Source organism: Hypanus sabinus, unplaced genomic scaffold (genome assembly GCF_030144855.1).
Source record: "Hypanus sabinus isolate sHypSab1 unplaced genomic scaffold, sHypSab1.hap1 scaffold_355, whole genome shotgun sequence".
NCBI classification, from domain to species: Eukaryota; Metazoa; Chordata; class Chondrichthyes; order Myliobatiformes; family Dasyatidae; genus Hypanus; species Hypanus sabinus.
Genome location: NW_026781255.1, coordinates 23,262 through 50,543, shown reverse-complemented (window position 1 = coordinate 50,543; position 27,282 = coordinate 23,262). Strand labels below are relative to the sequence as shown.

The following is a 27,282-nucleotide window of genomic DNA, read 5'->3' as shown; positions in this document are numbered from 1 at the left end:
ATGGGCAAAGACTCGCAGACCCGGAGGGTGATGTGGGAATCCATTGTGAAAATGCGGACTGAGTTACAGAAGTTGGACAAAATACTCAAGGATATACAAGAGCTCGGTATGTTAAAGATGCGCATTGAACACAGAGTGACATTGAATTATAAAAATTTTAGATTATAAACTCTGTTTTCATGAAAGCCTTTTGATTTAAACAGGCCCCGACCCACAGGAATACATGAACATCTCCCAGGGGTTATCTCAGATACCCACTCAACTGACAGGTGAGTGATGAAATGCACAATTCAAATGGCATCTCAAATCTTAGACTGAGGCTTGGCAGAACCTGAGAATCGATTTTTTTCATCATAATCGTGAGCTGATTTCTGGATGCATATTACAATTGAAAGAATGTCCTGAAAATGCTACAGTGTATTTTAACATAGAACATAGAATAGTACAGCACATTACAGGCCCATCGGCCCACAATTTTGTGCCGACCCTCAAACCCTGCCTCACATATAACCCCCCACCGTAAATTCCTCCATCTACCTGTCTCTTAAACTTCTCTAGTGTGTCTGCCTCCACCACTGACTCAGGCAGTGCATTCCACATAGCAATCACTCTCTGAGTGAAAACCCTTCCTCTAATATCCCACTTGAACTTCCCTCCCCTTACCTTAAAGCCATGTCCTCTTGTACTGAGCAGTGGTGACCTGGGGAAGAGACACTGGTTGTTCACTCTTATTCTTCTTAATATCTTGTACACCTCTATCATGTCTCCTCTCATCCTCCTTCTCTCCAAAGAGAAAAGCCCTAGTTCCCTTCATCTCTGATCATAACCCATACTCTCTAAACCAGACAACATCCTGGTAGATCTCCTCTGTACCCTTTGCAATGGTTGAACATCCTTCCTGCAGTGAGGCGACCAGAACAGTACACAGTACTCCAAGTGTGGCCTAACTGGAGTTTTATAGAGCTGCATCATTACATCGCATCTCTTAAACTATTTATCCCATAAATGAAAGCTAACACACCATAAGCTTTCCTAACTACTCTATCTACCTGTGAGGCAACTTTCAGGGGATCTGTGGACGTGTACCCACTGATCCTTCTGCTCCTCCACACTACCAAGTATCCTGCTATTTACTTTGCACTTTGTCTTGGAGTTTGTCCTTCCAAAGCGTACCACCTCACACTTCTCCGGTTTGAACCCCATCTGCCACTTCTCAGCCCACTTCTGTATCCTATCAATGTCTCTCTGCAATCTTTGACAATCTTTAACACTATCTGCAACACCGCCAACCTTTCTGCAAACTTGCCAACCCACACTTCTACTCCCACATCCAGGTAGTTAATAAAAATGACAAGAAGTGGAGGCCCCAGAACAGATCCTTGTGGGACCCCACTAGTCACAAGCCTCCAATCTGAATGTACTCCCTCCACCACAACACTCTGCCTTCTGCAGGCAAGCCAATTCTGAATCCACCTGGCCAAACATCCCTGGATCCCATCCCTTCAGACTTTCTGAATAAGACTACCGTGTGAAACCTTGTCAAATGCCTTACTAAAATCCGTGTAGAATATATCCACTGCACAAACCTCATCTATATGCCTGCTCACCTCCTCAAAGAACTCTATCAGGCTTGTTAGGCACGATCTGCCTTTCACAAAACCATGCTGACTGTCCCTGATCAGACCATGATTCTCTACATGCCCATAGATCCTATCAATAAGAATCTTTTCCAACAGATTTCCCATCACAGAGTAAGGCTCACTGAGCTATAATTACCTGGACTATCCCTACTAACTTTTTTGAACAAGGGGACAACATTCGCTTCCCTCCAATCTTCCGGTACCATTCCTGTGGACAACGAGGACATAAAGATCCTAGCCAGAGGCTCGGCAATCTCTTCCCTCGCCTCGTGGAGCAGCCTGGGTAATATTCCATCAGGCCCCGGGGACTTATCCGTCCTAATGTGTTTTAACAACTCCAGCACCTCCTCTCCCTTAATATTACCATGCTCCAGAACATCAACCTCACTCATATTGTCCTCACCGTCATCAAGTTCCCTCCCATTGCTGAATACCGAAGAGAAGTATTCATTGAGGTCCTCGCTCGCTTCCACAGCCTCCAGGCACATCTACCCACTTTTACCACTAATCGGTCCTACCTTTACTCCTGTCATCCTTTTGTTCTTCACATAATTGAGGAATGCCTTGGGGTTTTCCTTTACCCTACTCGCCAAGGCCTTCCCATGCCCCCTTCTTGCTCTTCTCAGCCCCTTCTTAATCTCCTTTCTTGCTACCCTATATTCCTCAATAGACCCATCTTACCCTTGCTTCCTAAACCTCATGTACGCTGCCTTCTTCCACCTGACTAGATTTTCTACCACCTGACTAGATTTTCTACCTCACATGTCACCCATGTTTCCTTTACCTTGCCATTCTTCCTCACCGGGACAAATTTATCCCTAACATCCTGCAAGAGATCCCTAAACATCGACCACATTTCCCTGCAAAAACATCATCCCAATTCACACCCACAAATTCTACCCTTATAGCCTCATAATTTGCCCTTCCCGAATTAAAAAAAAATCCTGTCTTCTCTGATTCTATTCTTTTCCATGATAATGCAAAAGGCCAGGGAGCGGTGATCTCTGTCCCCCAGATGCTCACCCACTGACAGATCTGTGACCTGACCCGGTTCGTTACCTAATACGAGATATAGTAAGGCATTCCCCCTAGTCAGCCGGTCAACGTACTGTGAAAGGAATCCATCCTGGACACACTTAATAAACTCTGTCCCATCTAAACCCTTGGAACTAATCAAGAGCCAATCAATATTATGGAAATTAAAGTCACCCATGATAGCAATACTGTTAATTTTGCGCCTTTCCAAAAGTTGCCTCCCAATCTGCTCCTCGGTATCTCTGCTGCGACCAGGGGGCAAATTGAATACCCCCCAGTAGAGTAACTGCTCCCTTCTTGTTCCTGACTTCCACAGATACCGACTCAGAAGAGGATCCTGCTACATTACCCACCCTTTCTGCAGCTGTAATAGTATGCTGCCTGACTAGTAATGCCCACCCCTCTTTCCCACCCCCGCATCCTTTTTAAAGCACTGAAATCCAGGAATTTTGAGAATCCTTTCCTGCCCTGTTGCCAGCCAAGACTCTGTAATGGAAACTACATCATAATTCCATGTATGTATCCAAGCTCTCAGTTCATCACCTTTGTTCCTGATGCTTCTTGCATTGAAGTACACACACTTTAGCCCTTCTACCTTACTACCTTTACACTCTTTATTCTGCTTTTCTTTCATCGAAGCCTCTCTATATGTTACATCTGGCTTTACTCCATGCACTTCTTTAACTACTCTATCGTTCCGGGTCCCATCCCCCTTGCAAATTAATTTAACCACTCCCCGAACCATGCTAGCAAACCTACCTGCAAGGATATTGCTCCACCTCGAGTTCAGGTGCAACCCATCCAATCTGTATAGGTCCCACATTCCCCAGAAGAGATCCCAATGTTCCAAAAATCTAAAACCCTGTCCCCGGCACCAACTCCTCAGCCACGCATTCAACTGCCATCTCCTCCAATTCTTACCATCACTATCACGTAGTACTGGCAGCAATCCTGAGAACGCCATCCTTGCATTCCTGTTCTTTAGCCTTCTGCCTAGTTCCCAAAACTCACACTTCAGAACATCATTCCTCTTCCTGCCTATGTCATTGGTAACAACATGTATCATGACCTCTGGTTGCTTTCTCTCTCGTACCAGGATGTCATGCACCCGGTCAGAGACATCCTTGATCCTGGCACCCGGGAGGCAACAAACTGTGCGCGTGTCGTTCTCACGTCCAGAAAATCTCCTGTCTGCTCCCCTGACTGTAGAGTCTCCAATGATGACATCTCTCCTCTTCACCGTCCCATCCTTCTTCACCACAGAATCAGACTCAGTGCCCGACGCCCTGCCACCGTGGCTCACACCTGGTCGGGTCATTCACACCAGCAGCATCCAGGACGGTAAACTTATTATTCAGGGGAATGGCTACATTCTGTAGACTGCACTACCTGCGTACTCTGATTCGCTTTCCCCCTCGGACTGTCATCCAACGACCTGTTTCCGGCAGCCCAGCTGTGACTACCACCCTGTAGCTATGACTGCCTCATTTTCCTTTATGAGTCAAAGGTCATCCAGCTGCTGCTCCAGATTCCTCACACGTTCTTCCAGATCGCCCAGTTGGATTTTCCACGAATTCATCTGTTGATCCTGCACACAAACAAGAGGAAATCTGAACAACACACTCACACAATGCTGGAGGAACTCAGCAGAATAGGAAGCATTTGTGGTTGATTCCTGATGAAGGGTCTCGGCATGAAACGCTGGCTACGCTTTTCTCACGGATGCTGCCTGACCTGCTGAGTTCTTCCAGCGTTGTGTTCGTATCCTTTGAGCCACAGCATCTGCAGTTGTGTATTTGTGTTTAGCATTTGTGGACACAAGTACAGTCGATGTTTTTGGACGTCTATCGATAGAAACATAAAAAACCCTACAGCAAATTAAAGTCCCTTCGGACCACAAATCTCTGCTGAACATAGCGTGACTTTAGAGATTATCCCGTATTACACACAGTCCTCTATTTTTATAGGATTCCTGTACCTATCCAGAAGCCTCTTAAAAGACCCTATCGTATCCGCCTCCACCAACATTGCCGGCAGCCCATTCCACACGCTCACCACTTTCTGCGTAAAAAAATAATTTACACCTGATATCTCCTTTGTACCTACTTCCTAGCACCTTAATACTGCGCCCTTTCGTGGTAGCCAATTCAGCCCTGGTTGGGGGGGGGGGGGGGGGGTTGGAAATAATCAGAACTATCCACAGGATCCTCGTGTGATAACCCTTTCATTCCTGGAATCAGCTCATCACCCTGTACACCTCTATCAGGTCACCTCTCGTCCTCCGTCTCACCAAAGAGAAAAGGCCGAGTTCACTCAATCTATTCTTATAACGCACGCTCCACAATCCAGGCATCACACTTGTAAATATCCTCAGAATTCCTTGGAAGGTTTCCACACCCTTCCTCTAGTGGGGCGATAAGAACTGAGTACAGTACTCCAAGTGGTGTCTGACAAGTTTTCTATTAAGCTAAATTATTACCTCTCAGCTTCTGAACTCAATTCTATGAATCTGAAGGTTAATGCGCCGTTTGCCTTCTTAACCACAGATTCAACCTGCACAGCTGCTTGGATGCCTGCAATGACCCCTTGGATCCCATGCCTCCTTACTTTCTCAGTCAGCCTTGCATGGAGTACCTTATCAAATGCCTTGCTGAAATCCTTATACACTACATCTGTAGATCTACCTTCATCAATGTGTTTGGTTTCATCCACAAATAATTCAATCAGGCTCGTTAAGCCTGCCTTTGACAAAGCCATGTTGAATATTGCTTATCATATTATGCCTCACCAAATGTTCATAGATCCTGCCTCAGGATTTTTTCCGTCAAGTAAGACTCAATGGTCTGTAATTTCCTCAGCTATCTCTCCTCCCTTTTTTTAAATAAGGGAATTACATCCGCAACCTTACATTCCTCCGGATCCTCTCCCATTCCCATTGATGATGAAGAGATCATCGCCAGAGGCTCAACAGTCTCCTCCCTTGCCTCCCACAGTAGCTTGGGGTCATCCCGTCCGATCCCGGGGACTTAACCAACTTGGTGCTTGCTATAAGCTCCAGCACATCCTTGTTCTTCATGTCTGTATGCTAAGCGTTTCAGTCAGCTGCAAGTGATCCCTACAATCGCCAAAATCCTCTTTCGCAGTGAATACTAAAGCAAAGTATTCATTAAGTACCTCTGCTATCTCCTCCGGTACAGTGATGAGAGGAATAGATGTCCCATTGGTCTGCGGAAATGCTTCAACCCACACTGCTGAAATAGTTGTCCATTACTCACCATAGCACCGCCAGTGGTAGGAGGAGCAAATAGCTGGGCGCTGTCTGCTCAACCTGCCTTTATTTTTTGTTGACACAACACTCCAGGTCCAAGGCACAAGACTGGTTCATAACAGGGAATTGCCGGCAATATAGCGAGGGTACCTCGGAGAATCCCGGCACTGTGTACAATCCATGGAGAAAGCTGAAATGGGTATTGTGTGAGTGTGGATGGATGGGCGCAGCTCGATCCAGCTGTGTCAGTGGGTGGTTCCAAATTATTTGGAGGTGCTTTCCTCAGCTTATAAACAAAACAATGTTCTCCTTTACACCACAATTAATGTCTGACTGTCGTGGTCTATTCCATGAAGTCTGCATTCCGGATCACGGTCCGGTCCATCAATCCTTATTCCAGCTTTTCCGTTTTTCACGTGTTCTGTTGGAGTGTCTCAATAGAGGCACATGATTCTCATTCTGGGCTGGATACATAAGTAGGTCCTGGGTGCAGTGTGGGACTGTTCCCTTCCCTTCCTTCTGAAGCTGTATCCTGCCCAGGAGTACCGCATCCTGCCCGAGTAAAGGCTCTGTGTTCCCATACTCCCAACACCGAGGCTCTGTGTTTCCACTCTCCCAAGACCTAGTCAAGGCATCCTGTCCATGCGTCTTGTCCTGTCCTGTAGACATACCACGACCTGTAGCCACGTATGGTCCTAGCCTCGACCAGTGTTCCTGTCCCAATTCAAAACCCAGGTTCCTAGTTCCAACCAAGACTCAGATTCCGGGTCCTTGTCCAGGCTCTGTTGCGAAGTTCCGTGTTCCCAGTCCAGGCCACTTGTTCCTAGTCCACGCCCGCGTCCTGTGCCTCTAGTTCATGTCCTACCACAGGCCCTGAATCCTAGTCTCCTCTCGGGCCTGTGTCGATGTCCAGCATCATTTCCTCCCCACTTCCCTTGTTTCTTGACACAACTACTCCTTTTCCTAGTACCACAGTGTCTGAGTCTTGCATTTGGGTCCACCACCAACGCCCCCCGAGCGATACTGACCCTCTTGTTAATTTATTTTGCTACAGAGCAGCAGAATCTGATCACACCTGATCGGGCGGGCAGGGGAGGAGTTCTAGTAATATCAACATCGGGAAAGGTCACGGGAAAGTCTGCGATTTTATAAATATTGCCTTGGCTCTGTGTCTGAGTTTAATGCAATATCGGCGATGTTCAAAATATTTGTGAGGGGACTGATCAGAGAGATGAAAGCGAGAATTGACATCTGTGGGAGAAGCACCGTCACACGTGGAAGCGATGCAATTACTGTCTGCTTTTTCTTCTGTCACAAACTGAGATGTACGTTAAAGCAGAGAGGTGTTCCAAACACAAGCTATTCTGCAGATGCTGAAAGTTTTGAGCAACAAAAGGATACACGAAGTACTAGCGGAATTCAGCAGGTCAGGCAGCATCCATGGAGGGGAACAAACAGTTAATGGTTCGGATCAGGACCACAAGGAATAGAAAGTAATGTAGCAATATCTAGAATTTCTGTCCCCTCATTTCGAGACCGATAAAGGTCCTTGGCCAGAAACGTTGATTGTTTATTCCCCTCCTTAGATGCAACCTGACCTTCAGCAGTTTGTGAGAAATCCCAGAGATTTGCCGAGGAAAGGGTTGGCCTGGCAGGCAGACAGTAACCCAGAGCAAAGCGGTGGTGATGGGCAATACCAGGAGAGTGATGGTGATGGGTTACTATATTCTCAGCAATAAGCAGAGTCATTTCAAGTCTTTAATAAACGGAAGGGTATGTGCATTTCGTACTGTGTTAGGTGATCTTTAGGTTCCAGAGAGAAAGTTGCTGCCCAATATGAGGTCAGTATTTTATTTAATTATCTCCATTTTCCTTCACAGGTCCGAGCTCAGAGATCACCGAGCTCCTGGCAAGCTGTGACGATTCCCAGCTGCTGCGGTTGACGGATATCTACCGGGACAGGCTGGAGCAGGCGATGGAAGGAGGGGTGCACGGAGTGAGCCTGGCGTTAATGGCCAAGAATCAGTTCAACGGAGAGGAACATCGGGTGAGTGGGAGGGAGAATGGGTTTGAATTTTCACACATCACAGGACTGATTGGTGTTGGAACTCTGCCTCATTGGATATTAAATTAGATACAAGAACAACTGGGAAATAAATACTGTACATACAATCTCGAACATGTGAATCTGAACCAGTGAGAGAAAGGGGTGAAAAGACCCCGCGGAATGGTGGGAGGCTGCTCTATGTTCAGAGTGAGTTGAGCAAGTTACTGTTGTGTGGGTTTACAGTTTTAAATGGAAATATGACAAGAAGTTTCAGTCGTGGAAGAATGTACAGAGTGACGGCAGGATGTCAGTGAGAACTGGGGAATCAACTGCGGGTGCCACAGGAACTCGAGTGTGTTCTTTTCTGGGTGAAGGTGATTCCGTTACAATCCGTAACTGCGAACAGTGTGGATCGAGGAATACTGCCATGTTGTAATGTGTAATCACTGAATAAACCTCCATTGGAAAAGGCAAAAGAAAGGCATCAGGTGTCAGCCGGTAATCCTCTGTCATGTTGGACACTGGCGGACTGAGGAGATGAATCATCTTTCCTGTAACTTCCCAGAGACTGTTCACGCTGATACAAAACCCTCCTGATTTCTTTCTTCATCTGTGATCATTATTTGCTGATTTCTGTTTTACACAGTCAGATCTGGTGAGGAATTATTAATGGATTTGGAGCCACGTCAATGAAGCGGTCACAGACCAGCCAGGATCTCATTGACTGGTGGACCAGGTTCAGGGTGAATGTCCCTCCGTGTGCTCTGCACTCAGAATGTACAGTCCATGTCCAGACTGGATCAGCACCCGTTCGTGTGACTGCTCAATGTGATCCCGTTACAGAGCACATCATTTACTTCTCATACTCTGTGTGAATCTGTCAGTCCCCAATATGTTCACTGTTACTCTTCACAGAAAATCTCTGATCTCGCTGATAAGGGAGAGCAAGCGGACAGTTCTGAACTCCTCCTGAGCCTGGTGATGGAGAAAGGCTCCCGCGCCCCGAGGGTGATGTGGGAAACCTTTGTGAAAATGAGGAATTGTGTCCCCAAGTTGGACAAAATACTAAAAGAAATTGAGAAGCATGGTAAGATAATATCAAATACTAAATTAATTTTGGAATCAAGTATTACATAATTATAATTTGACACATTTCAATTTCTCAAATTTTATAAATCCGAACAGGTTGTTTTCCGGTCCATCAACCCGCACCGGAGATTCCCAGGGAACTGAAAGGTAAGTGAAGATACCGCTGTCTCCATCAAAGGCTGATGTTTTGTCGGGCCATGTCGTTATTGAGCCATGGCGATTTGATCAGGTAAATGTTCCACCGTGACACAGTGCACAGTGAGACACATGGAAAAATGTTTGCTGGAGTGAGAGTTTTCACAGGACAGTAGAAGGAACAACTCAGAGGGCTGGAGCGTTTGTTGAAAGGGATCACTCCTCTCTGGGTCCCGCAACTACAGATCCCTCCACCGGGGTCAGAATGGAGAAGAGGGTCATCTGAGGAGCGAAAATATGGGAAATGTCAATCCCCGGTACAGCCCTCATCCTAAATTACTTTTCTAAATACCTCAGGTCATCATTTTTAGAACTGGGAGTGCATTGAAGTTCTCATCACAGAATAACAATGACAGCAGCCATTTAATGAGAAAAGCAGATAACACTACAACTAGTCTGTTTAATCCCAGAGCAGCATATGAACCCCACTCTCTTCGCATCTGCAACGACTTAGTACAAACACTGCTAAAGTTATCCAGATCAATATCCCACTCAATAATCCTGGGAATTCCATCAGGAGACAGTATTAGTGAGGGTGAGGTCGGAGACAAAATCCTCAGCTCAGTGCACAGAAGCTGAAATTGATGTGATGTGTGATGGACTCTGTGGAAGGGTGAGAAATGGGAATTAGGACAGAGAAACCGAGAGCTGCGAGCTTGCGGCAAAAAGATGGCAGGGACTGAACATATCTACAAATAATATTGCAATTTATGAAATTGCAATATTATTAAATTACTGAAAGAAAACATGCAGGTACAGCAGGCAGTGAAAAAAAGCTAATGGTATGTTGTTATGTTGCCTTTTACAACAAAGGGAGTTGAGTATAGGAGCAAAAACGTCCTTCTGCAATTGTACAGGGCCCTGGTGAGACCACACCTGGAGTATTGTGTTCAGTTTTGGTCTCCAAATTTGAGAAAGGACTTTCTTGCTGTTGAGGGAGTGCAGCATAGGTTCACGGGATTAATTCCCTAGATAGAGGGACTGTCATATGTTGAAAGATTGGAGCGACTGGGCTTGTATACGCTGGAATTTAGAAGGATGAGAGGGGATCTGATTGAAACAACTAAGATTATTAAGGAATTGGACATGTTAAAGGCGGGAAACATGTTTCCGATGTTGGGGGAGTCCAGAACCAGAGGCTACAGTTTAGAAATAAGGGGTAGACCATTTAGAATGGAGTTTAAGAAAAAACTTTTTTCACCCAGAGAGTTGGGGATCTATGGAAATTTCTGCCTCAGAAGGCAGTGCTGGCCAATTCTCTGGATGTTTACAAGAAAAAGTTAAATAGAGCTGTTAAAAATAGCGGAGTCAAGGGATATGGGGAGAAGGCAGGAACAGGGTACTGATGACTCTGATAACAGTTTTTTGATGACACTGCTATAGTTTTATGCATCAGCACGGGAGATGAGGCAGAATGCAGGGCTATGGTGGGGAAACTTTGTCACATGGTGTGAGCAGAATCATCAGCAGCTTAATGTGAAAGAGCTGCTGGTGGACCTGAGGAGGGCTAAGGCACCAGTGACCACTGTTTCCATCCAAGGGGTCAATGTGGACATTGTGGAGGTTTCCAAATACCTGGGGACACGAATGGACAATAAACTGGAATGGTTAAAGAACACTGATGCTGTCTACAGGAAGGGTCAGCGCCGTTTCAATTTCCTGAGCAGACTGAGGTCCTTTAACATCTGCTGGACGATTTGAGGATGTTCTACGAGGCTGTGGTGGCCAGTTCTGTCATGTTTGCTGTTGTGTGCTGGGGCAGCAGGCTGAGGGTAGCAAACTACAACAGAATCAACAAACTCATTCGTAAGGCCAGTGATGTTGTGGGGGTGGAACTGGACTCTCTGACGGTGATGTCTGAAAATAGGATGCTGTCCAAGTTGCATGCCATCTTGGACAATGACTCCAATCCACTCCATAATGTACTGGTTAGGCACAGGTGTACATTCAGCCAGCAACTCATTCCAACGAGATATAACACTGAACATCACAGGAAATCATTTCTGCCTGTGGCCATCAAACTTTACAACTCCTCCCTCGGAGTGTCAGACACCCTGAGCCAATAGGCTGGTCCTGGACTTACTTCCACTTGGCATAATGTACTTATTATTATTTAATTATTTATTGTTATCTATTGCTATATTTCTACACCATTCTTGGTAGGTACGACTGTAACGAAACCCAATTTCCCTCAGGATCAATTAAGTATATCTGTCTATCTGCCTGAATGTGGATGATCAGCCATGATCATATTGAATGGAGGTGCTGGTCCAAGAGGCCGAATAGCCAACTCCTGCACCTATTGTGGATAAGAAACTCACTACATCGGTAAGCACATTGTGTCGGTGCAAATGGAGCCCGGGGCAGTGCATGGGCTCAAAAGATTGTAAGGCTTCATCATCGCAGACTGAGTTGGATTACACAACTGCATATTTAACAGAGCAGTGAGACCCCAGACTCCCCTGGCAGGATCCCCACACACTGTGAGACCCCAGGCACACCTGAATCCCTACACAACCCTGACAGAGTCCCGACACATTGTCAGACCCCACACAGCCTTGAAAGGGTCCTAACAAACTGAGACACCACACACGATCGGCAGGGTTCTGACACAATGTGAGACACCTCTGTCAGGGTCTCGACACACTGTCACACCCCATACTCCCCAGCAGGGTCCTGAGGAACTGGGAGACCCCACACAAAACTGGCGGTGTCCTGACACACTGTGAGACACCACACCCACCTGACAGGGTACTGCCACGCTAATAGACCCCGTACACACCTGGCCGTGCACGAAACACTGTGAGAATCCGTACACCCCTGACAGATTCCTGATCCCTTGAGAGACCCCATTCACCACTGGAAGGGTCCACACAATCTGTGAGACCCAACTCACCCCCAGCACGGTCCTGACACACTGTGAGAACCCACACACTCTTGACAGGGTTGTGACACACTGTAAGATCCCACACACCTCTGACAGGTCCTGACACACAGTGTGTCCACATACAACCCCGACAGACTCCAGACACACTGTGATACCCCACACACCCCTGTTAGCGAACTTATACTTTGAAACCCCACACAGCACTTTTATAGTCCTAAAACACTGTGCGACCCTAAAACCCCTCGCAGAGTCCTGACACACTTTAAGACCCCACACTCTCCTGGCAGGGTCCTGACATACTGCGAGGTCCCACATATCTCTATGAGGGTCTTGACGCACTCTGAATCCCACACAAACCTGACAGGGTACTGACACGCTGTGAGAACTCACACACCCCTGTTAGTGTCTTGACCCAATGTGAGATCCAACACAACCCTTTTAGGGAAATAACGCACCGGGAGACCATACACACTCCCGGCATGTTCGTGACACACTGTGAGACCACACACACCCCTTACAGGGTCCTGGTACCTTGCAAGACCCCATTCTCCTCTGTTATGGTCTTGTCACAATGTGAGATCTCACACAAACCTGTTAGGGACTGTACACACCGGTAGAACACACACAACCACGACAGGTTCCTGACACACTGTGAGATCCCAGACACACCTAAAAGGGTCCTGATACCTTGCAAGACCCGATTCACCCCTGGCCGGGTCTACACACACTGTGAGACCCCACTCAACCCTGGCAGGGTCCCGACACGCTATGAGACCCCGCACACCCCTGACAGGGTCCTAACACACTGAGAGACCCCACACATCCGTGCCAGGGTCCCCACACATTGTGAATACCACACAACCATAATAGAGACCTGAAACACTGTGCGACCCCACACACACCTGACAGGGTCATGATACCTTGCGTGACCCCACACACCCCTGACATGGTCCCGACAAACTTTGAGAACCCCCACGCCTCTGACAAGTTCCTGGCACACTGTGAGGCACCATGCACTCATGTTAGGATGCTGACATATTCAGAGATCCCACTCACTCCTGGCATGGTCCTGACACAAAGTGAGACCCCACACAAACCTTCTAGGGACCTGACACACCGGGAGACCATACACACTCCCGATATGTTCCTGACGCACTGTGCTACATAACACACCCCTTATAGAGTCCTGATACCTTGCGAGACCCCATTCTCCACTGGCTGTGCCCGCACACACTGTGAGACCCCACACATCCCAGACAGGTTTCCGACAACCCGTGACCGCAAACACCCCTGGGAGTGTCCTGACACACTATGAAAGCACACACTCCGCACTGGGTCCCGACTCACTGAGAGATCTCACATAACCTTGACAGCTTCCTGACCACTGTGAGAACCCACACACCCCTGTTAGACTGTTGACAGACTGTGAGACCCCACACACCCCTGTTTGGGTGTTGACACACAGTGAGACTCCACACAAACCCGAAAGGATTCTGACAAAACAGGTGAGACCCTACAAAACCCGGGCAGGGTCCTCACACACTGTAAGATCCTGCACCTGAGATAGGTCAGAGATAGGTCAGGTGACGGATTTATGTGTTGGAGAGCACTTCGTGTCTAGTGATCACAATACCATTAATTTCAATATTATTATGGAAAAGGGTAGGACTGGACCCAGGCTTGAGACTTTTGATTGGAGAAAGGCTAACTTTGAGGAGATGTGAAAGGGTTTAGAAGGAGTGGATTGTGACAATTTGTTTTATGGGAAGGATGTAATAGAGAAATGGATGTCATTTAAGGGTGAAATTTTGAGGGTACAGAATCTTCATGTTCCTGTTAGGTTGAAAGGAAAGGTTAAAAGTTTGAGAGAGCTATGGTTTTCAAAGGGATATTGGAAACTTGGTTAGGAAAAAGAGAGAGATCTACAATAAATATAGGCAGCATGGAGTAAATGAGATGCTCGAGGAATAAAAAGAATGTAAGAAGACTCTTAAGAAAGAGATTAGAAAAGCTAAAAGAAGATACGAGGTTGCTTTGGCAAATAAGATGAAAATAAATCCGAAGGGTTTCTACAGTTATATTAATAACAAAAGTATAGTGAGGGATAAAATTGGTCCCTGTGAGAATTGGAGTGGACAGCTATGTATGGAGCCGAAAGAGATGGGGGAGATTTTGAACTATTTATTTTCTTCGGTGTTCACTAATGAGATGGATATTGAATTCTGTAATGTAAGGGAAACAGCAAGGGAAGTTATGGAAACTATAACGATTAAAGAGGAGATAGTGCTGCCACTTTTAAGGAATATAAAAGTTGATAAATCTCTGGGTCTTGACAGGATATTCCTGGGACCTTGAGGGAAGTTGGTGCAGAAATAGCAGGGGCTCTGGCTGAAAAATTCCAAATGTCATTAGAAACGGGGATGGTGCCAGAGGATTGGCGTGTTGCTCATGTTGTTCCATTGTTTTAAAAGGGTTCTAAGAGTAAACCTAGCAATTATAGGCCTGTCAATCTGACGTCAGTGGTGGCTAAATTAATGTAACATATTCTTGAGATGGTATATATAATTATATGGATAGACAGGGTCTGATTAGGAACAGTCAGCTTGTATCTGTGCGAGGAAGGGTATGTTTGACAAATCTTACTGAATTTTCTGAAGAGGTTACGAGGAAAGCTGACGAGGGTAAATCGCTGGACGTTGTCTATATGGACTTCAGTAAGTCCTTTGACAAGCTTCCGCAAGGAAGATGAGTTAGGAAGGTTCAATCATTAGGTATTGATATTGATGTATTAAAATGGATTCAACAGTGGCTAGATGGGAGACATCAGAGAGTAGTAGTGGATAACTGTTTGTCAGGTTGGTGGCGGGTGACTAGTGGTGTCCCTCAGGGATCTGTATTGGGTCCAATTTTGTTTTTCATATACATTAATAATCTGGATGATATCGTAGTAAATTGGATTAGTAAGTATTCAGATGATACTAAGGTTGGTGGCGTTATGGATGATGAAACAGGTTTTCAAAGCTTGCAGAGAGATTTAGGCCAGTTAGAAGAGTAGGCTGAACGACGGCAGATGGTTATAATACTGAGAAGTGTGAGGTGCTACATTTTGGTAGCAATAATCAAAATAGGACATATCTGGTAAATGATCGGGCATTGAAGAATGCAGTAGAACAAAGTGATGTAGGAATAAGGGTGCATAGTTCCCTGAAGGTGGAATCTCACGTGGACAGGATGGTGAAGAAAGCTTTTGGTATGCTGGCCTATATAAATCAGAGCATTGAGTATAGGAGTTGCGATGTAATATTAAAATTGTACAAGACATTGATAAGGCCGAATTTGGAGTATTGTGTGCAGTTCTGGTCACCGAGTTATAGGAAAGACGTCAACAAAATAGAGAGGGACAGAGGAGATTTACTAGATTGTTACCTGGGTTCCAGCACCTAAGTTACAGGGAAAGGTTGAACAAGTTAGGCCTTTATTCTTTGGAGCATAGAAGGTTGAGTGGGGACTTGATAGAAGTATTTAAAATAATGAGGGAGATATATCGAGTTGACGTGGACAGGCTTTTTCCATTGAGAGTAGGGGAGATTCATGCAAGAGTTCATGATTTGAGAGTTAGGGGGCAAACGTTTAAGGGTAACACGAGCGGGGTATTTATTTACTCAGAGAGTGGTAGCTGTGTGGAATGAGCTTCCGGTAGAAGTGCTGGAGGCAGGTTCGGTATTTTCATTTAAAGTAAAATTGGATAGGTATATGGACAGGAAATGAATGGAGGGTTATGGGCTGAGTGCAGGTCGGTGGGACTAGGGGAGAGTAAACGTTCGGCACGGATTAGAAAGGCCGAGATGGCCTGTTTCCGTACTGTAATTGTTATGTAGTTATACGCACCTGACAGGGTCCCCACATATTGTGAGACCCCGCACACCCCTAAGATGGACCTGTCAGGATGTGAGAACTGAGGCACCCGTGGCAGAGTCCATACATAGAGTGAGACCCAACACACCCCTGACAGCATTCGAACACACAAACCAGCCACCCACAGTGCACGTGCTGATGCGTAAAGTTACTTCTTTGTATTTTAAATCAGTGACGGTCGGAAGGGAGGGGGAGCTGTGACTCCCCTAACTGTTCCTTTGACAGAATGCCTATCACCCTCTTCTCTGTCTCCATACGCCACATCAACACTGGGGATTAAAAGTTTCTTCCTGAGGAAAAAATGACAGCTGTGACAGATGTGGCAGATTGTCCGTTACGGGACAGTTGGGGTTCAGTAAACTACCAGGGAAATACTCACCTTCACAGCACAACTAATGTGGAAATGTGATGATCTGGTGTTTATCTGGACCAGGTCTCTCTGTCCAGTCAGGGGTCTGTTAACCGAATTTACTTTACTGTATGAATATCCATTGATGAATCCAAGTAATGCAACAGCTTTGAGCTAACTCTTGGTGCTTAAATACTGAGTTCTGAGCTGAGGCATCTAACAGTTTGTCCACTGTCTGTTCTGATGGAAGATGTTCAACAGAAACACAAGGAGACTCTACGGGCACAAACTGAAACACTGAGAGTGAACACGATCCTGATGAGGGAGAAGGTGAAGGTTTTCCAGCTGATTGATCGATACGCTGAGCTCACGGTCATTTCTACTGTTCGAGATCGGAGACTGGTGGAGCATGAGCTGCTGGCAAGAGGCAGAGACCACGAGGAGTGGAGAGAAAAACATCTCCGCGGAGAGCTCGAGAAAATCCAGACGGATCAATTGTTCCAGAGCAGCTTTTCCCGGATTAAATCCAAATCTGGGAGTTCGGCAGCACTGGCTGGAGTTCCAGGGATCGGGAAAACAACATTGGTACAAAAGATTGTTTATGACTGGGCCATGGGGAAAATATACCAACAATTCCAGTTTGTCTTCAGTTTCAGATTCCGGGATTTAAACCATATTACCTGCAGAATAAACCTGAAAGAACTGATTCTAGATCAGTATCCCTTCTTTGGTAATATCCTGAAAGAGGTCTGGAAGAACCCACAGGGATTGCTGTTTATATTCGATGGTTTGGATGAATTCAAAGACAAAATTGATTTTTCTGACAGTCGGGGACACACAGAACCTCCATCCACATGCACAGATCCTGAATTCAAGTGCAAGGTGTCTGACATTGTGTACAGTTTAATCCAGCACAAGCTGCTCCCAGGGTGTTCAGTACTGGTGACCACCCGTCCCACTGAGTTACATTCATTGGAAAAGGCTGAGATCAGTGTCTGGGCTGAAATCCTGGGATTTGTTGGTGAGGAACGGAAGGAATATTTCATCAGGCATTTTGAAGATCAGACGGTGGCGGCAGCTGTTTTCAAACACGTGAAGGAGAACGAGATCCTGTACACCATGAGCTACAACCCCTCCTACTGTTGGATCCTCGCACTGGCACTAGGCCCGTTCTTCACACAAAGAGTCAGAGACCCACAGCGAGTTCCCAAGACCATTACCCAACTGTACTCCTACTATATTTACAACATCCTGAAAAACCACGGCCGTGAGATTGAGAAACCCCGTGATGTGTTACTCAGGGTTGGTCAGATGGCCTTCAGAGGAGTGTCTGAGAAGAAGATTGTATTTACAGATGGAGATTTGATCAAGTACAATCTGCAGCCTTCCCAGTTCCTGTCCGGGTTCCTGATGGAGCTTTTGGAGAGAGAGGATTCTGCCCGGTGTGTGGTGTACACATTCCCACACCTCACCATCCAAGAGTTTGTAGCTGCAGTCGCACAATTCCTGAATCCACATCCCGGAGATTTCCTGAAATTCCTCACTGAAGCCCACAGCACAACAGATGGGCGATTTGAGGTATTTCTCCGTTTTGTTGCTGGTCTTTCCAACCCAATGACAGCTCGGGGTCTGGAGGAATTTCTGGGTCCATTTCCTCATCAAACAACCTGCCGGGTGATTGACTGGGTTAAGGAGGAGGTTAAATGTCAGAGTAGAAACACGAGGAGTGAAGCTGGTAAAAGCAGCCTCCTGAACACATTGCACTACCTGTTTGAGTCTCAGAATCGTGGACTGGCACAGGCCACACTGGGATCTGTGGAAACACTTTCTTTCAGTGGAATGACATTGACCCCGATAGACTGCGCGGTCCTGTCGCATGTCATCGGACTCTGTGATACAATTAAACACCTCAACCTGGAGAACTGCCACATTCAGTGTGAAGGAATCGAGCGGCTGGGACCCGGACTGCACAAGTGCCTGGAGTTGAGGTAACTTGATTTATTTCTCACTCTGAACTGTGAACCTGTTCCATTGTGTTGTTTCAATGTAAAGGGATTTGGGTTAAACTGTAGTAAATCAGATTGTGAAGAATTTTGACAAATGCCAGGGGATCGGTCAGTAATTCTCCAAGAATGGGAGGGTTCTGTGGTTCCTTGTGAAGGGATGTTGGAGACCTCATCAGATCAGTGAACAACGGCCATTGGTTTAATGGTAGTAAATCACAGGAATAGCCGTGTTTCTCGCTGCCTGTGGCATGTCCATTGACAATGTTCCTTCTCACTGTTACTGACACCCAGACCGACACTGACTGTAGCAGGTGGGTCAGAGATTCACACCCCCTTCCCGGTGAGGGACAAGAGACCGTTAGCAGACTGTCCCAGTGAGAAGGAAGGAAATGCCATTGTGAGATTGTTCTCCCCTGCCCTTCCCCGTGTGTGACTATCACCATCGGTTCACCTGTGTGACTGTGCACACTTCCAGATACCCAGACCACATGGCGGCATCTTCTGATCTGACCTATCTCACACCTTTTTCTGGATAATCGCATCTTGTTGGATTATCTTTGATCTTTCTCTCTCCCCTGCCTCCTGTTGGATATCCCTTCCCCATACCCTTTTTCCTGTCGGTTCTCTCTTCCCCATTTTCTTTTCCCTCTGGGATCTCTCTACCCCATCCCCCTCCTCCTGTTGGATCTCTCTTCCCCATCCACCAATTTCCTGTGGGATCTCTCTTCTCCATCTCTCTTCCTCCTGTGGGATCTCTCTTCTCCATTTCTCTTCCTCTTTTGGGATCTCTCTTCCTCATCCCCCTTCCTCCCTTTTAGATCCCCCTCCTTCCTCCTGTGGGAACCCTCTTCCTTCCTCTTCTGGGATCTCTATTCTTCAATCACCATCCTCCTGCAGGCTTTGTCGTCCAATACCTTTTGTTCAGGTGCTTTCGCTTCGACCATCTCCCATCGACAATTTCCCACATACAAAGCATCATCAACGTGAGACTTTTCCCCACCCTTCAACCCTGATCCTTCCGCATCTGTCACGTCGGGAACACCTTTCTAACCATTGGAAATTGAGACGGAATATGTGGAGTTTACAGGGTCACACCGACAGACTGAATTACTGACATTCGGTGAATACCCTGGAGCTGGTCAGTGAGGTACATTGACAATGATGGGAACGCCGATCAGTGATTTACTGAAGAGTTTAATGGTTCCTGAAATATCCGAGTGATAGAAATTCCCTCAGACCCGCGGTTTCAATCACTTTGTTCATCAATTTGTCTGTTTCTATATAGCCTCAGGGGTAATGACCTCAGAGATTCAGGAGCGAAACTGGTGTCTGCGGGTCTGAGGCACCCGGAATGTAAAATACAGAAACTGGGGTAAGTACCAGACTGTGGGAGATTGTGTTTACAGTCACTGGGCCTCTGACACTAAACATTAATGTGATAAGTAGAAACATAGGAAATAATCAGTACAATACAGTCCCTTCGACCCACAAAGCTGCGATGAACCTTAGAAATACCTGGGCTTTACCCAAAGCCCTCTATTTTTCTGAGCTCAATGTAGCCATCCAGGAGTCTCTTAAAAGACCCTATCGTTTCCGAATCCACCACCGCCACCGGCAGCCCATTCCACGAACTCACCACTCTCGACATAAAAAGGCAAACATCTCCTCTGTACCTACTTCCAAGCACCCTAAAAATATGGCGTCTCCTGCCAGCCATTTCAGCCCTAAGAAAATGCCTCTGACTATCCACATGATCAATGCCTCTCCTTAACTTATACACCTCTATCAGGTCACCTCTCATCCTCCGTCGCTCCAAGGAGAAAAGGCTGAGTTTTCTCAATCTATTCTCATAAGGCATGCTCCCCAATCCAGGAAAAATCCTTCTGAATCTCCTCCTCACCCTTTCTGTGGTTTCGAAGTCCTTCCTATAGTGAGGCGACCAGAACTGAGCACAATACTCCAAGTGGGATCTGACCAGGGTCCTATAGTGCTGCAACATTACCTCTCGGATTCGAAGTTCAATTCCACGATTGATGAAGGCCAAGACACCGTATGCCTTCTCAACCACAGAGTCTCCGTAGCAGCTTTGGGTGTCCTATGGACTAGGACCCCAAGATTCCTCTGATCCCCCAAACTCTCAGGAGTCTTACCATTAATAGTATATTCTACTATCATATGCGAACTACCAAAATGAACCACTTCACACTTATCTGGGTTCAACTCCATCTGCCACTTCTCAGCCCAGTTTTATATTCTGTCAATGCCATGCTGTAACGACTGACAGCCTTCCACACTATCCACAACACCTTCAACCGTTGAATCATCAGCAAATTTAGTAACACTACCCTCCACTTCCTCATCCATGTCATTTATAAAAATCCCAGGACAGATCCCTGAGGCACACCACTGGTCACCGACCTCCATGCAGAATATGACCCGTCTACAACCACTCTTTGCCTCCTGTGGGCAAGCCAATTCTGTATCCACAAGGCAACGTCCGTTTGGATCCCATGACCCTTACTTTCTCAATAAGCCTTGCATGGTGTAGCTTATAACTTACAGCTGTACCATTATCAATGTGTTTCGTCATATCTTCAAAAAATTCAATCTGACTCGTAAGGCATGACATGCCTTTGACAACGCCATGTTGACTATTCCTAATCATATTTTGCTCTCTCCAAATATTCTTAAATCCTGCCTCTCAGGGTCTTCTCCATCAACTTACAAACCACTGAGGTAAGACTCACTGTTCTATAATTTCCTGGGCTATCCCTACACCCTTTCTTGAATAAGGGAACAACGTCCGCAAAACTCCAATCCTCCGGAACCTCTCCAATCCACATTGATGATGAAAAGATCATCGCCAGAGGCTCCGCAATTTCCTCCCTCACTTCCCACAGTAGCCTGGGGTACATCCCGTCATGTCCTGGTGACTTATCCAACTTGATGCTTTCCAAAAGCTCCAGCACAACCTCTTTCTTAATATCTACACTCTCAAGCTTTTCAGTCCAATGCAAGTCATTCCAGCAATCGCCAAGATCCTTTTCCATCATGAATATTGAAACAAATCATTCATTAAATACCTTGGCTATTTCCTCCAGTTCCATACGCACTTTTCCATTGTCACACTTGACTGATCCTTTTCTCTGCAACCTATCCTTTTGCACTTCACATACTTGTAGAATGCCTTGGGGTTTTCCTTAATCCTCTCTGCCAAGGCCTTCTCATGGCCTCTTCTAGCTCTCCTAATTGCATTTTAAGCTCCTTCCTGCTAGCCTTATCATCTTCCAGATTCATATCTTCCAGATATATGCTTCCAAGTTTCCGCCTGATACCCTCATAATTCCCCTTACACCAATGAAAGGTTTCCCTTACTTGCCTTTGCCTATCCCTCTCCAAAGTTATGGAAAAAAAGATAGAATTGTGATCACTATCCCCAAAACACTCTCCCACTGAGAGACCTGACACCAGTCCAGGTTCATTTCCCATTACTCAATCAAGTACAGTCCCTCTTCTTGTAGGGTTATCTACATATTGAATCAAGAAACCTTCCTTAACACACCTAACAAACTCGACCCATCTAAACCCCTCACTCGAGGGAGATGCCAATCGATATTTGGGAAATTAAAATCTCCCACCTCACCAACCCTGCTATTATTACTCTTTTCCAGAACGTTTCTCTATCTGCTCATGAATGTCCCTGTTACTATTGGATGGTTTATAAAAAACACCCGTTAGTGTTATTGACCCCTTCCTTTTCTTGACTTCCACCCACATATACTCTGTAGACAACCCCTACATGACTTCCTCCTTTTCTGCAGCCGTGACGCTATCTCTGATCAACAGTGCCATGCCCCCACCTTTTTTGACTCCCTCCCTCTCCGTTCTGGAACATCTGAAGCCTGGTACCTGTAGTCGCCATTCCTTCCCTGCAGCATCCACTATAATGGTCCGGTCCGGAGCCCGGGTCTTGATCTGGTCCGCGGACTCTGGACTCCCGGTCTTGTAGCCGTCTCTCCTTTCACCGTTGAGCCAATTAGACACACCTCTGGATCATCGTGGCTTGTTTGGTCTCAAGGAGGTGCATCTGATGCCCATCGTCTGGGCATCAGATATATAAGAGGCTCTGGGACTGAGTCTAGATGGGGTGTCGTCCTGTTTGTCTTGTTCCCCTGCTTTTCTTGTACGCGCTCGTCCCGCTGTTCCGTCCGCTTCGCCTTGCTCGCACTGGTTGTCTAATTAATCCTATTTCGACCTAGTCGTCCTGTTTGTGCTGGTCGCCCTATTTACCCTGTTCTGACCTGTTCATCATGATTCCCTGCTTGCGCTGTTCACCCGGTTTCGTTCTGTTCATCCTGTTCGCCCCGGCTTGGAGTACCCACCTCTAATCAACTAGTTGTGTGAGTCAGTCTCGGAGTCACCGTGGACCTAGTCCCCTTCCTATCCCTTGCCTCCGTCGGGCAAGCCAGGCCAGATTTCTGTTGCCCGGCGGAGGACTCTGCCTCTTTCCTACCCCTCTCTTCCGACGGGTTGTGCCCCAATTCCCTGCCTGGGAGGCCGGGCCCTGCCCAGGAGTTATGCGGCCCGCCCAGGGGGCTATCCTCCCAGCATTCCTTGTCCCATAGACTCATCCTCTAGCCTAGCAAAGATCCTGCCTCGCCATGAACTCCGGGATCCTACCTCGTCGTGAACTCGGGGATCCTCCCGCATCTCCCTGAACTCGGGGATCCTCCTCCCTTGCCTGAACTAGCTCTGAACGCCAGAATCACCTTTGAATGCCACGTCCCTCACGCTCGCCACGGTCTTGTTCTATCGTTCAGTTGTTCCTGTCCCCTTGTGACATCCAAGTCTCTGTAATGACCACAACGTCATATCTCCAACTGCTGATCCACACTCTCTCATCCGCTCTATTCATGATACTCTTTGCATTAAAATAGACACATCTCAATCCATCGGTCTGAGCGCCTCCCTTCTCTATCGCCCGTGTATCCTTCCTTTTGCACTATCTCCAAACTTTCTCTATTTGTGAGACAAACTCCCTTTCCTCCGTCACTTCAGTTCAGTTCCCACCCCCGAACAATTCTAGTTTAAACTCCCCGGAATAGGTTTAGCAAACCTCCCCACCAGGATACTGGTCCCTCTGGGATTCAAGTGCAACCCGTCCTTTTTGTACAGATCACAACTGCCCCAGAAGTGGTCCCAATGATCCAGAAATCTGAATCCCTACGCCCTGCACCAATCCCTCAGCCACGCATTTATCCTCACCTCATTCTTTTCCTGTTCTCGTGTCGCGTGGCACAGGCAGTAATCCCATGATCACTAGCTTTGAGGTCCTGCTTCTCAACTTACATCCTAACTCCCTGTAGTCTTTTTTCAGGACCTCTTCTCTTTTCCTACCTACGTCGTTGGTCAAATATGTACCATGACCTCTGACTGTTCTTCTTCCTACTTCAGGATATCGTGGACCTGAGCAGAAACATACCGGACCCTGGCACCGGGGGGCGGGCGGGGGGGGGGTGGCAAACTACCATCCAAGTTTATTTCCTGCGTCCATAGAATTGCCTGTCGGGCCCCTAACTATAGAGTTCCCAATCACTTCTGCTATCCTCGTCCTTTCCCTACCCATCTAAGCCGCAGTGGCAGACTCTATGCCAGAGGCATGTACACTGTTGCTTCCTCCAGGTAGGCCACCCCCCCTCCAGCTGTACTCGAACAGGAGTACTTATCGTTAAGGGGTATAGCCACTGGGGTACTCTCTAGTACCTGCTTCTTGCCCTTCCCTCTCCTGACGGTTACCCACTTCAGTCTCCTCTGGCCCCGGTGTGACCACCTGCCTATATCTCCTCTCTATCACTTCCTCGCTCTCCCTGACCAGACGAAGGTTATCGAGCTGCATCTCCAGTTCCCTAAGGAGCTGCAGCTCGACACACCGGGTGCAGATGTTGCCGTCCAGGAGGCTGGGAGTCTCCAGGATCTCCCATATCTGACACCGAGCACAGAAAACAAGCCTCACACACATACTCTCTGTCTGTATTGTAAACAGATAACCTACCTCGCCTCGACCCTTTATCGCCGAAGCCCCGTTGAGCCAAAGCCTTCCTACTCTGTCTCCCGCTCCTCTGACGCTCGCTCTGTAAATCTGTCTTCCTTTTAAACTCTTCTCGCTGTTCTCACTGGCCGACTTGCGCAGTTGTGCTGAAGTAAAAATCAGTAATCAGTAAAAACACTGGGGATTTGTACCGCCTCCTGTCTTTCTGTGTCCTTCACCCTCACCCTCTCTCATCTCCAGGCTGAGGGATGTCGGTCTCACAGATTCTGGTGCCGTGGACCTGGCCTCCGCTCTCAGTATAAACCCATCACTGACGGAGGTGTACCTGAGTGATAATAAACTGGGAGATTCAGGAGTGAAACTGTTGTCTGTGTCTTTGAGGAATGCGGAGTGTAAAATACAGAAACTGGAGTAAGTACCAGACTGTGGGAGATTGTGTTTACAGTTTCTGGGTGTCTCACACCGAACACTAATGTGATCAGTAATTGTATTACTGATAAACAGTGGGGATTTGTACCGTCTCCTGTCTCTCTGTGTCCTTCACCCTCACTCTCTCTCATCTCCAGGCTGTGGGATGTCGGTCTCACAGATTCTGGTGCCGAGGATCTCGTCTCCGCTCTCAGTACAAACCCATCACTGACGAGGCTGAACCTGGGATTAAACTCACTGACAGACCGATCCGTCCCTGCTCTCCGCCGCCTCATACTGACCCTCTCGAATCTGAAGTGGATCAGGTGGGTGTTTGTGTTAATGGTCAATGTGATAAAATATCAGCGAATCCGGGGGTTTTCGGGTGATATTTGTCTGTGAGTGTTGTTGAAACATTTACCCTGGTCCTGTTACTGACACTGTTGTGTAATCTGTTTATTTCATCTTTATTCTTCCATTTGTTTCAGGCTGGCGGGGAATCGGTTCAGTCGGACCGGGAGGAAGGAACTGGGATCTCTGCAGGAACCCAGACCCGGACTGACAGTGACCTGTGAACATCTGAATGTGTGAACATCCCAACCAACGGATTAGGGACTTTTTTGCCGATTCCCCGCCCTCCCCTTTAACTCCCTCCCTTACCATTAATGGCCTCGCGCCGGGGGTAATTGGCTTTAATGGAACTGGATCCAGTCTTGAACTCGGTGACATCGGAAGCAGTGCCGCAGTGACGTACATCCGCCTGATGTACAGCAGTTCAGCTTCCGCCGGATATGCAAGTTCCAGTCTCCCCCTCGTGACACCCCGGGGAATTACACAGACAGGAAGAGCCTGGGGTCCGGGGCTCAGTCTGTGACACCGGTGTCCCGGGGTGGGATTACCCCGGGACAGAATCCTTTTGCTCCCTTTGCTGAGGACGGAGCATTCGGCAGCCTGTCCGATATAATGATATTAAATGATAAATACTTCGGCAGTGATCCTGGATCTGCAGTGATCTCGGACACGACCCCAAAGTGTGATTATATAATTATCGGTTCCCCGTTGCAGATTGACGGTAAGAAACGGGACTGATTATTCAACCTGTCTCTCGTTGTCGCCGGTCAGTTAATTGTGTGTGACTGTGAGTGAGTCGGGAGCAGCTTATTTATTCCCGCACGTCAACAGTTCACACGTTGATTAATTTACATTTGTCATAATGAAATCAATAAACCTGTAACTTCCTGTCTTGGTGTCGGACTCAAGTCTCATTAAAGAAGAAACAGTGACCTGGGGTTACTGCTGCCTCCCTTCCCACCCCCCTCCCCCTGTACCCGGTGAACTGCAACAGTGTGTTGGAGCTCCCCACACTGGAACAGCAGAGTCTCAGCTCCAGGCTGAGGAATGTCGAACATGCAGAGTCTGGGTGCCCAGGATCTCACCTCCACCCTACCCCTATCGTGGCAAAATAAACCTGCCTGCCACTTGCAGACAGTCAACATTGACTGTAATGTTAAAAGCGATTTCACTTAGGTCCCAAGTACGAAAGGGATGGGAGATGGGTGAATCTCCCTCCACACCATCCCATCACACATTCCCGGGATCAGACACAGAGTGAATCTCCCTCCACACCGTCCCATCACACACCCCTGGGGTCAGACACGGAAAAGAAGTTCTCTGTAGTGTGAGATATATTAACAGAGTTGTATGTTTGAAACAGATTACAGAGGAGATTCTCATTGTGTTCACCTTGGAACTGTCGCACAGGAAACCACACACGCACATACACGCACATGAAGAATGAATATATGTAGAAGTAGTCGCAGCGACGGGGTGGGATGCAGCGAGCACAGAACAGCAGAGGGTGGGAGGGGGCGCAAACAGGCAGGGAAGTACTGACGGGAATCATAACCATAGCAGTTAACAATCACATTTGAATTCTAGAGTTGAGAGGTAGCCCACGATGAAATCGAAGTTAAGGATAATTTTGCAAAGCGGGACTCTACCCCTTCCCCTCCTCTCCCATGCTCCTCAATGACAATCAAATACCCCTCTTTCCTATTCATTCCCACCATCCACACTCGCAATGACACCACCCCTGCCCATTCACTCCAACTATCCACATTCCTAACGGGACGCGCCTTTACCCATTAGCTTGCATCGTCCAAATTTCCATTGGGCCCCACCCCTTCTGCTTCACTCCCACTGTTTGCCTCTCAGTGGGCCCCGCCTCTTCCCATTTACCCCCACCGTCTGCACCGCTTCCCATTCCCTCCTGTCGTCCGATCTCCCAGTGGAATCTGTCCCTTCCCATGCATTCACACCGTCTGCCTCCCAATGGGAACCCTTCAGCTCATTTCCAACGGGAATGGGATCCTGGAAATTGGCGGGGACGCTTGA

At 47.2% G+C, this 27,282-nt stretch overlaps 1 protein-coding gene across 1 annotated transcript; it reads left to right on the top strand.

Moving 5' to 3' along the window:
• On the top strand, positions 1-27,282 carry LOC132388584 (NACHT, LRR and PYD domains-containing protein 3-like). The gene is given in 10 exon segments (XM_059960958.1): positions 1-106; positions 204-269; positions 7,824-7,990; positions 8,906-9,116; positions 16,649-18,413; positions 19,717-19,803; positions 24,721-24,898; positions 24,901-25,214; positions 25,377-25,461; positions 27,103-27,282. Coding segments are annotated over 10 exon segments (3,159 nt in total).